The sequence below is a fragment of the Mobula birostris genome, chromosome 3 (assembly GCF_030028105.1).
Source record: "Mobula birostris isolate sMobBir1 chromosome 3, sMobBir1.hap1, whole genome shotgun sequence".
NCBI lineage: Eukaryota > Metazoa > Chordata > Chondrichthyes > Myliobatiformes > Myliobatidae > Mobula > Mobula birostris.
Genome location: NC_092372.1, coordinates 42440644 through 42453316, shown reverse-complemented (window position 1 = coordinate 42453316; position 12673 = coordinate 42440644). Strand labels below are relative to the sequence as shown.

The window sequence follows — 12673 nt, the reverse complement described above, 5'->3', positions numbered from 1 at the left end:
AAACTTCCACATTCCACCACAGTTTCATGTCCATCAGACCATAAGACATAAGACCATAAGACATAGGAGTAGAATTATGCCATTTGGCCCATCAAATATGCTCCGTCATTTAATCATGGCTGATCCTTCTTTTCTCTCTTCAGCCCCACTCCCTGGCCTTCACCCCATAACCTTTGATGCCATGTCCAATCAAGAAACTATCAAGCTTTGCTTTAAATACACTCAAAGATCTGACCTCCACAGTTCCCTGTGGTAAAAAATTCCACAAATTCACCACCCTCTGGCTGAAGAAATTTCTCCACATCTCTGTTTTAAATTGACGCCCCTCTATCCTGAGGCTGTGCTCTCTTTTCCTTGACTCCCCCACCATGGGAAGCACACTTTCCACATCTATTTTGTCTAGGCCTTTCAACATTCGAAAGGTTTCAATGAGATCCCCCCTCATCCTTCTAAATTCCAATGGCTACAGATCTAAAGCTATCAAAAGTTTCTCGTAAGATAACCTATTCATTCCGGGAATCATCCTTATGAACCTCCTCTGAGCCCTCTCCAGTGCCAGCACATCTTTTCTTAGATGAGAAGCCCAGAACTGTTCACAATACTCAAGGTGAGGCCTCACCAGTGCCTTATAAAGCCTCAGCATCATATCCCTGCTCTTGTATTTAAGACCTCTTGAAATGAATGCCAACATTGCCTTTGATTTCCTCAACACCGACTCGACCTGCAAGTTAGCTTTTAGAATGTTCTGCACAAGGACTCCCAAGTCACCTGTACCTTTTGTACAGGTCATACCTCCCCCGGAAGAGATCCCAATGATCGAAGAACCTGAAGCCCTGCCCCCGCACCAGCTTCTCAGCCATGCATTACTCTGCCAAATCATCCTGTTTCTACTCTCACTGCCAAGTGGCACAGGCAGCAGTCCAGAAGTTACTACCCTGGAGGTCCTGCTTCTCGGCTTTGTGCCCAGCTGTCCAAATCCTCTGTTCAGGATCTCTTTTCTTTTTTCTTCCTATGTCATTAGTACCAATATGTACCATAACATCTGACTTCTCTCCCTCTGTTTCCAAAATGCTGTGGATATGATCCGAGATGTCCTTGACCCTAGCACCAGGGAGGCAAATACCATCCAGGTGTCCTGTTCATGACCAGAGAATCCCCTATCTGTTCCCCTGACTATTGAGTTCCCTATCACTATTGCTCCCCTCTTCTCTCTTTTTCCCTTCGGCACCACAGACCTATGCTCTGTGCCAGTAACATGGTCTTCGTGGCATTCCGTTGAGAGGTCATCTTCCACAGCAGTATCCAAAGCACTATGCTTATTATTGATAGGAATGCCACTGGGATGTTCTGCCTATTCACATTTCTTTTATTCCTGACAGTCATCAAGCTACTCACCTCCTGCAACTTAGGGGTGACTACTTCTCTGTAACTCTGATCGATTATCTTCTCTCTCTCCTGTACAAGCTGAAGGTCATCCAGCTGCTGCTCCAGATCCCTAACACAGTTTTCAAGAAGCTGTAGCTGGATGCATTTCATTTCATGTTCTGTCTTCACTAAGGAGGACATAAATAATCTTCCAGAAATAGTAGGGACAGAGGGTCTAGTGAGATGGAGGAACTGAGGGAAATACATGTTAGTAGGGAAGTAGTGTTAGGTAAATTGAAGGGATTAAAGGCAGATAAATCCCCAGGGCCAGATGGTCTGCATCCCAGAGTGCTTAAGGAAGGAGCCCAAGAAATAGTGGATGCATTAGTGATAATTTTTCAAAACTCTTTAGATTCTGGACTAGTTCCTGAGGATTGGAGGGTGGCTAATGTAACCACACTTTTTAAAAAAGGAGGGAGAGAGAAACCGGGGAATTATAGACCGGTTAGCCTAACGTCGGTGGTGGGGAAACTGCTGGAGTCAGTTATCAAAGATGTGATAACAGCACATTTGGAAAGCAGTGAAATCATCGGACAAAGTCAGCATGGATTTGTGAAAGGAAAATCATGTCTGACGAATCTCATAGAATTTTTTGAGGATGTAACTAGTAGAGTGGATAGGGGAGAACCAGTGGATGTGGTATATTTGGATTTTCAGAAGGCTTTTGACAAGGTCCCACACAGGAGATTAGTGTGCAAACTTAAAGCACACGGTATTGGGGGTAAGGTATTGATGTGGATAGAGAATTGGTTGGCAGACAGGAAGTAAAGAGTGGGAATAAACGGGACCTTTTCAGAATGGCAGGCAGTGACTAGTGGGGTACTGCAAGGCTCAGTGCTGGGACCCCAGTTGTTTACAATATATATTAATGACTTAGATGAGGGAATTAAATGCAGCATCTCCAAGTTTGCGGATGACACGAAGCTGGGCGGTAGTGTTAGCTGTGAGGAGGATGCTAAGAGGACGCAGGGTGACTTGGATAGGTTAGGTGAGTGGGCAAATTCATGGCAGATGCAATTTAATGTGGATAAATGTGAGGTTATCCACTTTGGTGGCAAAAACAGGAAAACAGATTATTATCTGAACGGTGGCCGATTAGGAAAAGGGGAGGTGCAACGAGACCTGTGTGTCATTATACACCAGTCATTGAAAGTGGGCATGCAGGTACAGCAGGTGGTGAAAAAGGCGAATGGTATGCTGGCATTCATAGCAAGAAGATTTGAGTACAGGAGCAGGGAGGTACTACTGCAGTTGTACAAGGCCTTGGTGAGACCACACCTGGAGTATTGTGAGCAGTTCTGGTCCCCTAATCTGAGGAAAGACATTCTTGCCATAGAGGGAGTACAAAGAAGGTTCACCAGATTGATTCCTGGGATGGCAGGACTTTCGTATGATGAAAGACCGGATCGACTAGGCTTATACTCTTTGGAATTTAGAATATTGAGGGGGGATCTGATTGAAACGTATAAAATCCTAAAGGGATTGGACAGGTTAGATGCAGGAAGATTGTTCCCGATGTTGGGGAAGTCCAGAACAAGGGGTCACAGTTTGAGGATAAAGGGGGAGCCTTTTAGGAACGAGATGAGGAAAAACTTCTTCACACAGAGACTGATGAATCTGTGGAATTCTCTGCCACAGGAAATAGTTGAGGCCAGTTCATTGGCTATATTTAAGAGGGAGTTAGATATGGCCCTGGTGGCTAAAGGGATCAGGGGGTATGGAAGGAAGGCTGGTACAGGGTTCTGAGTTGGATGATCAGCCATGACCATACTGAATGGCGGTGCAGGCTCGAAGGGCCGAATGGCCTTCTCCTGCACCTATTTTCTATGTTTCTATGTTTCTATGCAGATGTAGTTCCCTGGGAGATTCTATGTCTCCCAGGATTCCAACATCTGGCATGAAGAACACACAATGGCCATTTATTAAATTCGGTACAGTAAGAGAGAGAAAAAAAGGGGAACCTTAACAGAAGCTTACCCAGAGTCAAAGTCTGACAGCCCTACTCTCATCGCTGATCCCTTCTGTACTTCTAAATGAGCATCGCTGACCTGTGAGAAACCTGGTCGCTGTGGCCAGCTTCTGCCGCTGATTGGGCAGCCGGAGTCAAACTTGCAGGTGGCTGATAGTTTTCTACACAACTGCTGATTTAGGAATAAACTGAATCTGGGCTATCAGAAAAATTCCATTAAAATTATCTATATTTACTCCTGGAGTAAATTCACACCTCCTCAGTACAGCCAAGTACAGATGATGAATTGTGATGTGATGTCAAACTGACAGTTTGCAGTCTGTCACTTTAGCTAATTCTGCTCAATTGTCACCTTCATCTTTTTCTCTCTCTCCAGGGTGATTCAGGCGGCCCTTTGATATGCTGCAAAAAGTATACTGGGATTGTGTCCTTTGGCAATAAAAACTGTGCAACATCCAGACAGCCTGTGGTGTATACTTTACTAACAAAGGAATACATTGATTGGATTCAGACTACGATTGGTGTGCACGGTTATAATGTGACCGCTGAAGAGCTGTACTGAGCAATCAGCATTCTGCTTCACTCTGCTTTACTTACACTGATGCTCATTTAATTGGCCTAGAGGGCCGGCTTGCTTCTATCCTTACCTTTTCTGCATTGCATTACGTTTTACTGCAAAGTGCAATAAAAAAACTATGATTATCAAATTCCTTGCCTTGTGAAATTCCTGTCATCTGATGTAAGTTATGAAAGTGAACTGAACAACATGTAGGTGACATTTTAGACAAGCAGCAGTGACTTGCTTTGCACCATTGATAACCTTAGAGATGTAGATAATGGAGGCAATTAGATTCTGAAGATAATTAGAATTTGCATTAAATATCATAACTTGATTGTGGAGTAGCTTTATTTAGGTTGAGACAACATCATTGACACAATGCCCTGTGCTGTAAAGTTCAATGTTCCTTGTTCTATTAAGTAAATATTAAACTTTTTGACCCGAATGTTCATCTTGCACTGGCAGTGAACTTACCTCAACTGTCCCAAATGTTTCACAGAATGGTTTAAAAAGCCTAAGAAACTTTGCAATTCCCACTTCTAATCCCTTGCACGAAGGAGGTCCCAGTCTGGAGTTGGGAAGATGAGGTCACCCACTGCAATAGCCCTGTTGCTTTTACACCTTTCCCTATTCTGCCTGCAAAACTGTTTCTCAATATCCTAGTGGGCATGGGGGTGAACAGGGTGGGGGGGGGGTCTGTAGTATCATCCCATCAGAGTGATTGCACTTTTTCTTATTTTTGTGTTCTACCCATATAGACCTTTGACTGCTCAGCCCCACCACCCCACTCCAAGACATTCTGCAGCTGCTTTGAGACATCCTTGACCCTGACACCTGGAAGGCAACATGCCATTCTGATGACTCTTTCCCAACCACAGAATATCCTGTCTGCCCCCCTAACTACTAAGTCTCCTATCAATATTACTCTGCCTGACTTTACCAGCCACAGTGCCACCGACCCAGCAGCTGCTGCTCTGTCCTGATGGGTCATCTCTACCAGCAATATCCAAAGATGTATTCTTTCTGCTGGGATCCTGCACTGACTGTCTCTTCCCTTTATCTCTTGGTTGTCACCCACCTATCTGCAGCCTTTATTAGCAAAAAAATCCATAACATTTTAAAAATGTATTTTGAAGCAACAAGTGGAACTTGAGATAGGAGGAAAAGTGATAGAATGTTGCTTGATCCCTTTTGAAGATCAGAAAGTATTTATCTTCAGAGAATTTTATCAAACTTTTAATGCAAAATTTTATGTTCCACTAATTAAAAAGGTAGGTGGGGTTCAGTGGGTAGGTGATTGAGGAGACTCCAGGTTGGCACAGGGACAGTTGGTGTCACTGGGAAGAATTATAATTGGCTAAGTCACTGAGGGATCAAGTGGTGAAAGAAAATGTCATCAGATCATTCTCAAATGATCTTTGCTGAAATTTATTTATGTGCCTACAGGGTAAGGTCAAGTTTCACTGCAGTGTCCTCCAGAGTCCACTAGAATCAAGCAGCTTTCTAGATATCACCATAAATATTTTCCACTGTAAGAACTACATGGTAGCATAGTGGTTAGCACATGCTTTACAGTACCAGCGACCCAGGTTCACTTCCCACCATTGTCTTTAATGAGTTTTTACGTTCTCCCCGTGACCACGTGGGTTTCCTCTGGGTGTTCCAGTTTCCTCCCACAGTCCAAAGACATACTGGCTGGTAGATTAATTGGTCATTGTAAATTGCCCCATGAATTGGCTAGGGTTAAATTGGGGTTGCTGAGGGATGTGGCTTGAAGGGCCAGAAGGGCCTATTCTGCACTGTATCGCAATAGAATAAAAAATAAAACTTTTGTCCAAGAGACCGACGGTGTGCACTATCTGTAAATTAAACACAGCTGGAATACTAAATTAAGGATCTCTTACACTACAAATGAGAAAGGAAATTCATACTTTCAATAACATGATGTTGTTTTCCAAGGGTCTACTGTTGAAGCCTGAATGAATTATTTTGTCTTGAATAGTAAACTTTTGTTGATTAAACTTTTTCATTCTGTGAAAGGGAATGCACCCCAAGAACAACTCGAGGACGACTTCCTAGAGATCTGTGCATCAAAAAAAGTGCTAATTATGTTTTATTCTGTTTTTAAACAAAACTGTCATTGGACATTCATCAAGCAAAGAACAATAAAATATTCAGTAGTGTGTAGTATCAGGCTAAACAGTTAACAAATTCCAAGCGATGATGAGATCCCAAGAAAGAGTTAGGACTTCCTCTATTTTCTGGATTTTACCACTGAAGTGCTGATCGGCCACGTTCCAAAAGGAATTGATCTTAAATAACTAACTAAATACTATTATCTTCTGTAGTATACAATATATGATCATTATTACACTGATCTTGTCTTAGGAAGTGAAGGAGGCAGGAAGTGTCGATGGGGGAACACTTTGAGAAGAGTGGCCATTAGTCCTAAAGCTTCAAGGTAGGTAAGGAAAGAGAAAAGGTTGGCCCCAAGGTTAAGATCTTCAGTTGAGGAAAGGCTGATTTCATTAAACCAGGACCTGGTGAAATTAGATTGCAAATTGATGATTGTAAGTGAAATGACAGCAGACAAGTGAGATCTTTTAAAAGGAGGTTAAAAAGAACTGAGTGGTAGCATGTTTCTGATAAGATCAAAAGGCAAAGACAGAAAGATTAGGGATCTTTATAATGACAAAGAAGACTAAAGGTTTGATCAAGAAGCTAAAAGACACATATGGCAGATATAGGCAACTGCTACTGAAGGAGTCTCTCAAGGAACATAGAGTATGTAGGAGAGAATTTAAAAAAAGGAACAAGTGAGGCAGAAATATTCTTGGCAAGTAAGAGTAAGGAGAATCCCAATACATTCTGTAAGCATATCAGGGGCAAGAGAATAGTCAAGGAAAGAATAGGCCTCCATAGAGACCATACGGGTAATCTGTGTGGATCATGGGTGCATGAGGTCCTAGGTGAATAATTCTAATCTGTACAGGATATTGAGTGCAGGAGGGGGTAAATGGAGAACTTGGAGCAAGTCAATGTGAAGAAGGAGGAGGTATTAGATGTTAAAGGATGAATAAGAATTGATACAGTGACATGCTAAAGTTTGGGCACACCGGTAAAAAATTCTGTTACTGTGAATAGCTAAGCGAGTAAAAGATGACCTGATTTCCAAAAGGCATAAAGTTAAAGATGACACATTTCTTTAATATTTTAAGCAAAATTACTTATTTATTTCCATCTTTTACTGTTTCAAAATAACAAAAAAAGGAAAAGGGTCTGAAGCAAAAGTGCGGCCAAAAAGTTCTATTTTAACCTAATCAGTCCACAGGATTTGTTTCCAAAATGCATCAGGCTTGTTTAGATTTTAACTGATGAAGTTAAGGTAGAACTTTTTGGCTGCAATAAGCAAAGGTATGTTTGGAGAAAAAAAGGGTGCAGAATTTCATGAAAAGAACACCTCTCCAACTGTTAAGCACAGGGTGGATCGATCATGCTTTGGGCTTGTGTTGCAGCCAGTGGCACAGGAACATGTACTGGTAGAGGGAAGAATGAACTCAATTAAATACCAGCAAATTTTGGAAGCAAAGATCACACCCTCTGTAAAAAATCCGAAGATGAAAAGAGGATGGCTTCTACAACAGGATAATGATCCTAAACACACCTCAAAATCCACAATGGACTACCTCTAGAGGTGCAAGCTGAAGGTTTTACCATGGCCTTCACAGTCCCCTGACCTGTGGATCTGTGAATCTGTGGATAGACCTTAAAAGAGCAGTGCATGCAAGATGGCCGAAGAATCTCACAGAACTAGAAGCCTTTTGCAAGGAAGAATGGGCGAAAATCCCCCAAACAAGAATTGAAAGACTCTTAGCTGGCTACAGAAAGTATTTACATGCAATGATACTTGCCAAAGGGAGTGTTACTAAGTACTGACCACGTAGGGTGCCCAAACTTTTGCTTTGGGCCCTTCTCCTCTTTTGTTATTTTGAAACTGTAAAAGATGGAAATAAAGAGGTAATCTTGCTTAAAATATTAAAGAAATGTGTCACCTTTAACTTTATGCCTTTTGGAAATCAGTTCATCTTTTACTCGCTTAGCTATTCACAGTAACAGAAATTTTGACCAGGAATGCCCAAACTTTTGCATGCCACTGTAAATTCTCAGGGCCAGATGAGATCTACCTCAGGAAAGTCAGGGATGAGATAGCAGGGTGCTGGTAGAGATTCTTTACAGCTTAATTTAAATTTTCCTGCAAAAATGAACAATTTCACATTTCCCACATGACGTTCCAATGTTAAATTTGTTTTGTTATTTGCCTACCAGGACAAAGGAAGGTGGATACTTAGATTACACTTGGGTTGTTGAAACAAAGATCTTTTTCACAAAGATAAACATGAATTATGAGATTATCTCCATTTTTGAATAGCATGGCCATCATGCTTAAAACAATCATTTAATCTGAGTCAGCAATATGAACCAGTTTATATTTTAATCATCAAAATAACATTTCACCTAAGTATGGCATAACTTACTTTTTACAGTGTGCTGCAGTTAGTACCCAGTTTTTACTGATCAAAGCACCTCCACAGATATGTTGATATGACTCTTTGCCTTTAGCCTTTTGGATTGATACCATATAAGGTTTTGAATGGCGTTTAACTTCACGACCTCCAATAATTTCCACACCATAATCTGTAATATATAGGTTTTGAAAAATGTTTCATATGTACTATAGTTTCATTCATTCATGGACTATGAACATCAATAACAATGGCAGTATTTAGGTGGTAGATGATAAATAATCACTGAACTATTATAGGCAGATATTACACAGTGGAATTATATGATTAAAGTTAATAGATAATTTTGTTTAAATTATGTTATAATTATTCCAATATTTTGAAATAAATTTAATACCCTTGATGTTAAAGCATTATTTTACCAAATTGGATTGTCTATTCATGATTAAACAAAGTTCCATTTCCTTAGGTAATGAAGCAAACTTTACTCACTTTCCGCTAGATTTGGTTAATACAGGCCATCATTGGATTATGAATGCCTAACCTACAGACATCTGAATGTATGTAAAAGCATATGAATTTAATAATAATAATATTATTAAATCCAAAAGTCTGATGTAGTGCATATGAATGTCAAAACTAGTTTCTTCTCTTTCTCTACTTTTAGTAATTTTTCTTTCTTATCAGTCTTATATGAATTTGATTCTGTTTATGCCAATACTGAGGAAGCGTGTTTACCATTTTTATGTATTTTCAGACTTATGGGCAAAATCAACATAAGGACATGTGTAACAATGGAAATTGTTCATTGCGTAGGGACTTGCTCACACTGCCAAGAGCCAAATTATTTCTCCTCATATAAGAGCCAGACAATGGTGATTTCCAATAAGTAGAAGTACAACTTTTGAATTTTCTTTTGAATGTCAGTAACATTACCAGATGCATAACTAGATGGTAAATTAAATTCTGTGGTTATAAGATTAGGAGTCATAGGCTGATAAGTTGTATTTAATAGATTAGCTCATGATTCCCAAAGCCTTTTCACAATCTACGATCAGGAGTGGAATGGATTACCCTCAACTTGTTTGGAAGACAAAGCTGAAACACTTTAAGAAGTGCAAAGAACCATGTAAAGAGACTTGAATTATACCTACTCCAGCATCCCAGACATCACTCACCCTAGTGTGTCTGCAGTGTGTAGCATCTATAAATTACATTGATTTTAATCTTAATGATTACCATTAGGATCACTTCGGAAAGTTACGATCTCAAACACAAAGCAAGATCCATAAAGTGACACTAGTGTGTCTGAGAGGAATTGATAAAGTAGTGGTGGCTGGGAGTGTGGAGAAGTAGGTTAGCGAGTGGAGATGTTGTTCAGCCTTAATGCTTGGGAAGGTGACTGTTTTTGAGTCTGGTGGTTCTGGTGTAAATGCTACATAGCCTCCTCCCTGATGGGTGAGTGGGATCCTTCATGATGTTACTGGCCCTTTCTGTATATATGTCCTTGATAGTGGGTAGGCAGGTGCCCGCAATGCATTGGGCAGTTTTGACTACTCCTTGTAGAAACTTCTTGTTTACCACTGTGCAGTTTGTATACCAAGCAGTGATGCAGCATGTTAGGATGCTCTGTACTATGTATCTGTCGAAGGACGTGAGTTTTGATGTGCATACATGCACAAAAATTAAATCTCCAGGGTTGTTTTGCCTGCATGTTCTAAGCCTGCAATCCAGGGAACATAGAAGGAAAAAGACAACAGCCTGCTAAGAACATAGTTGCTTGCAATTTTCCTCCACGTGACATTTTATCCTGGCAATTAAACATGGGCAAAAGCATACCCATACATGTGCACAAAACAGTAAATCCTTTCAAAGATAACAATATTTTTTTCCCTTATCACTAGGGATGACAATTAATTAGTTACATTTCAGGATGATAATCAAGCTTGTGACGAAGAATGGCTGGGAACATTAGCTGTGTGTTTGGCTGGAAGCTGCTCGATGCTGACCCTATCTTCTCCCTACTTCCACTTACAGTTGCCATTCCTACAGGTTTCTATTACCTGCACCTCCCTCTAAGCTCAATGCCGGCTGTGAAAGGGTATAATGGGGCAGCCTTTATCACTGACATGGCCCCTGAGATCATGTAGAGGGTTTGGAGGGAGAATGGTGAAAGAGGCGAAGGTTAATAACTTGAGGAAAATTATTTTGAGATTAGTAGTTCCCCCTCCTCTTGGCACCCAAGGAAGCCAGATACCAACTTTTCCCCACCTGAGCCTTTCCTGTCCTGAAGTTACTTTCCACAGATAGTCCCGTGGAGAACATATACCCTCACCCGCAACTCCTCCATTTCCCACACTTCAGCCCTCATCCCATCCTCCCATCACCACAACAGGGACAGAGTTCCCTTTGTCCTCACCTACCACCCTACCATCCTCCGGATCCAGCACATTATCCTCCGCAACTTCCGCCACCTTCAACAGGACCCCACCACTAAGCACATCTTTCCCTTTCCACCCCTCTTCGCTTTCTGCAGGGATCGTCCCCTCCGCGACTCCCTGGTCTACACGTTACTCCCCATGGATCTCCCACCTGGCATTTATCCCTGCAAGCATAAGTGCTACACCTGTCCCTACACCTCCTCTCTCATCACTATTCAGGGCCCCAAACAGTCCTTCTAGGCGAGGCAATACTTCACTTGTGAGTCTGTTGGGGTCATCTATTGCATCTGATACTCCTGGTGCGGCCTCCTCTACATTGGTGAGACCTGACGCAGATTGGGGGACCGCTTCGTCGAGCACCTCCGCTCCGTCCGCCACAACAGACAGGATCTCCCGGTTGCCACCCACTTCAACTTCTGCTTCACATTCCCATTCGGATATGTCCATACATAGCCTCCTCTACTGCCATGATGAGGCTAAACTCAGGTTGGAGGAGCAACACCTCATATACTGTCTGGGTTGTCTCCAGCCCCTTGGCATGAACATTGAATCCTCCAACTTCCGGTAATTCCCTCCCCCTCCCTTCCCCCATCCCAGTTTCACTCTGCCCCCTCCCCCAGCTGTCTATCACCTCCCTTATGGTTCCACCTCCTTCTACTACCAATTGTGCTTTCCCCTATTCCTTCTTCACCTTTCCTGCCTATCACCTCCCTGCTTCCCCTCCCCCACCGCTTGATCTTTCCCCTTACTGGTTTTTCACCTGGACCTACCAGCCTTCTCCTTTCCACCCTCCCCCCACCTTCTTTATAGGGCCCCTCCCCCCTCCCTCTTCAGTCCTGACCAAGGGCCTCAGCCTGAAACATTGACTGATCATTTCCACAGATGCTGCCCAACCTGCTGAGTTCCTCCAGCGTGTTGTGTTTGTTGCTTTGACCCCAGCATCTGCAGAGTATATTGTGTGGAGAACATGTCTGTTCCCAGGCTTCAGTCTAATTTTCCAGGTAGACACTAATGACAATCAGTGAAAATGCAGAATCAGAAAAATTATATAATGGGCAGCAAATTCAATATTGCTTGTTTAATACCTTCTCCAAATTTCAAATTATACCCAAGAGAATTACATCTGTCTGTCAGTTGTTCATTAATCCTCAAGGAAATAAAACTCTCTTGTTGCATCTTAGAAAGAATATTTACAGGAACTTTAACACTGAGTCACAATTACCTCATAAATTATATTATGTTTGTTATTTGTACTAAAACGTGTTTAAATGAGAAACAAAAATGCAAGGAAATAACTCCTGCACCTATTTTCTATGTTTCTATGTTTCTATATTGGCTTAAATATGACTGAAAATATGTATCAGTCATTGAAAATACAAGGCTAAGTATTGTGAACAATGCTCAAAAAAATACATCAGCAATTAAACATCAACATAAATCCTAATATAAAGTTTAAATATTCCTTAATTTACTTACTGGCTGGGGTGAAGGATATGGCAATCAAAACAAACAGACTGAGCTGCAAAAAGTTCATTATGGCTGTTCTTGAGCTCATTGTCAAATTTTCAGGTGATCTATATTAAACTCAAAGGGATGTGGTTTCTTCGCTTTGATGTCACTGCTACAAAATTCAAACCTTGTGAACACTTACAATGTATACGTATTCCATTGTGAAAAGCCACACAGCAAGATCAATGCTAACCAGAAAATAACAACTATCAGAGACTGAGGCTTGTATACAATTTGGACTCTGTTA

The 12673-nt window shown here is 41.5% G+C and overlaps 1 protein-coding gene across 1 annotated transcript in view; it reads right to left on the bottom strand.

Annotated features, from left to right (window-relative positions):
• LOC140195661 (granzyme K-like) overlaps nt 1–12472 on the bottom strand; it is a 71446-nt gene extending 58974 nt beyond the window's left edge. Inside the window, exons 1-2 of the mRNA XM_072254379.1 lie at nt 12394–12472; nt 8496–8648 (exon numbers count right to left, since the gene is read on the bottom strand). Of these exons, the coding sequence (XP_072110480.1) occupies nt 8496–8648; nt 12394–12472 (232 nt within the window). The remainder of the gene's footprint in view (nt 1–8495; nt 8649–12393) is intronic.
• Nucleotides 12473–12673: the final 201 nt, after the last annotated feature.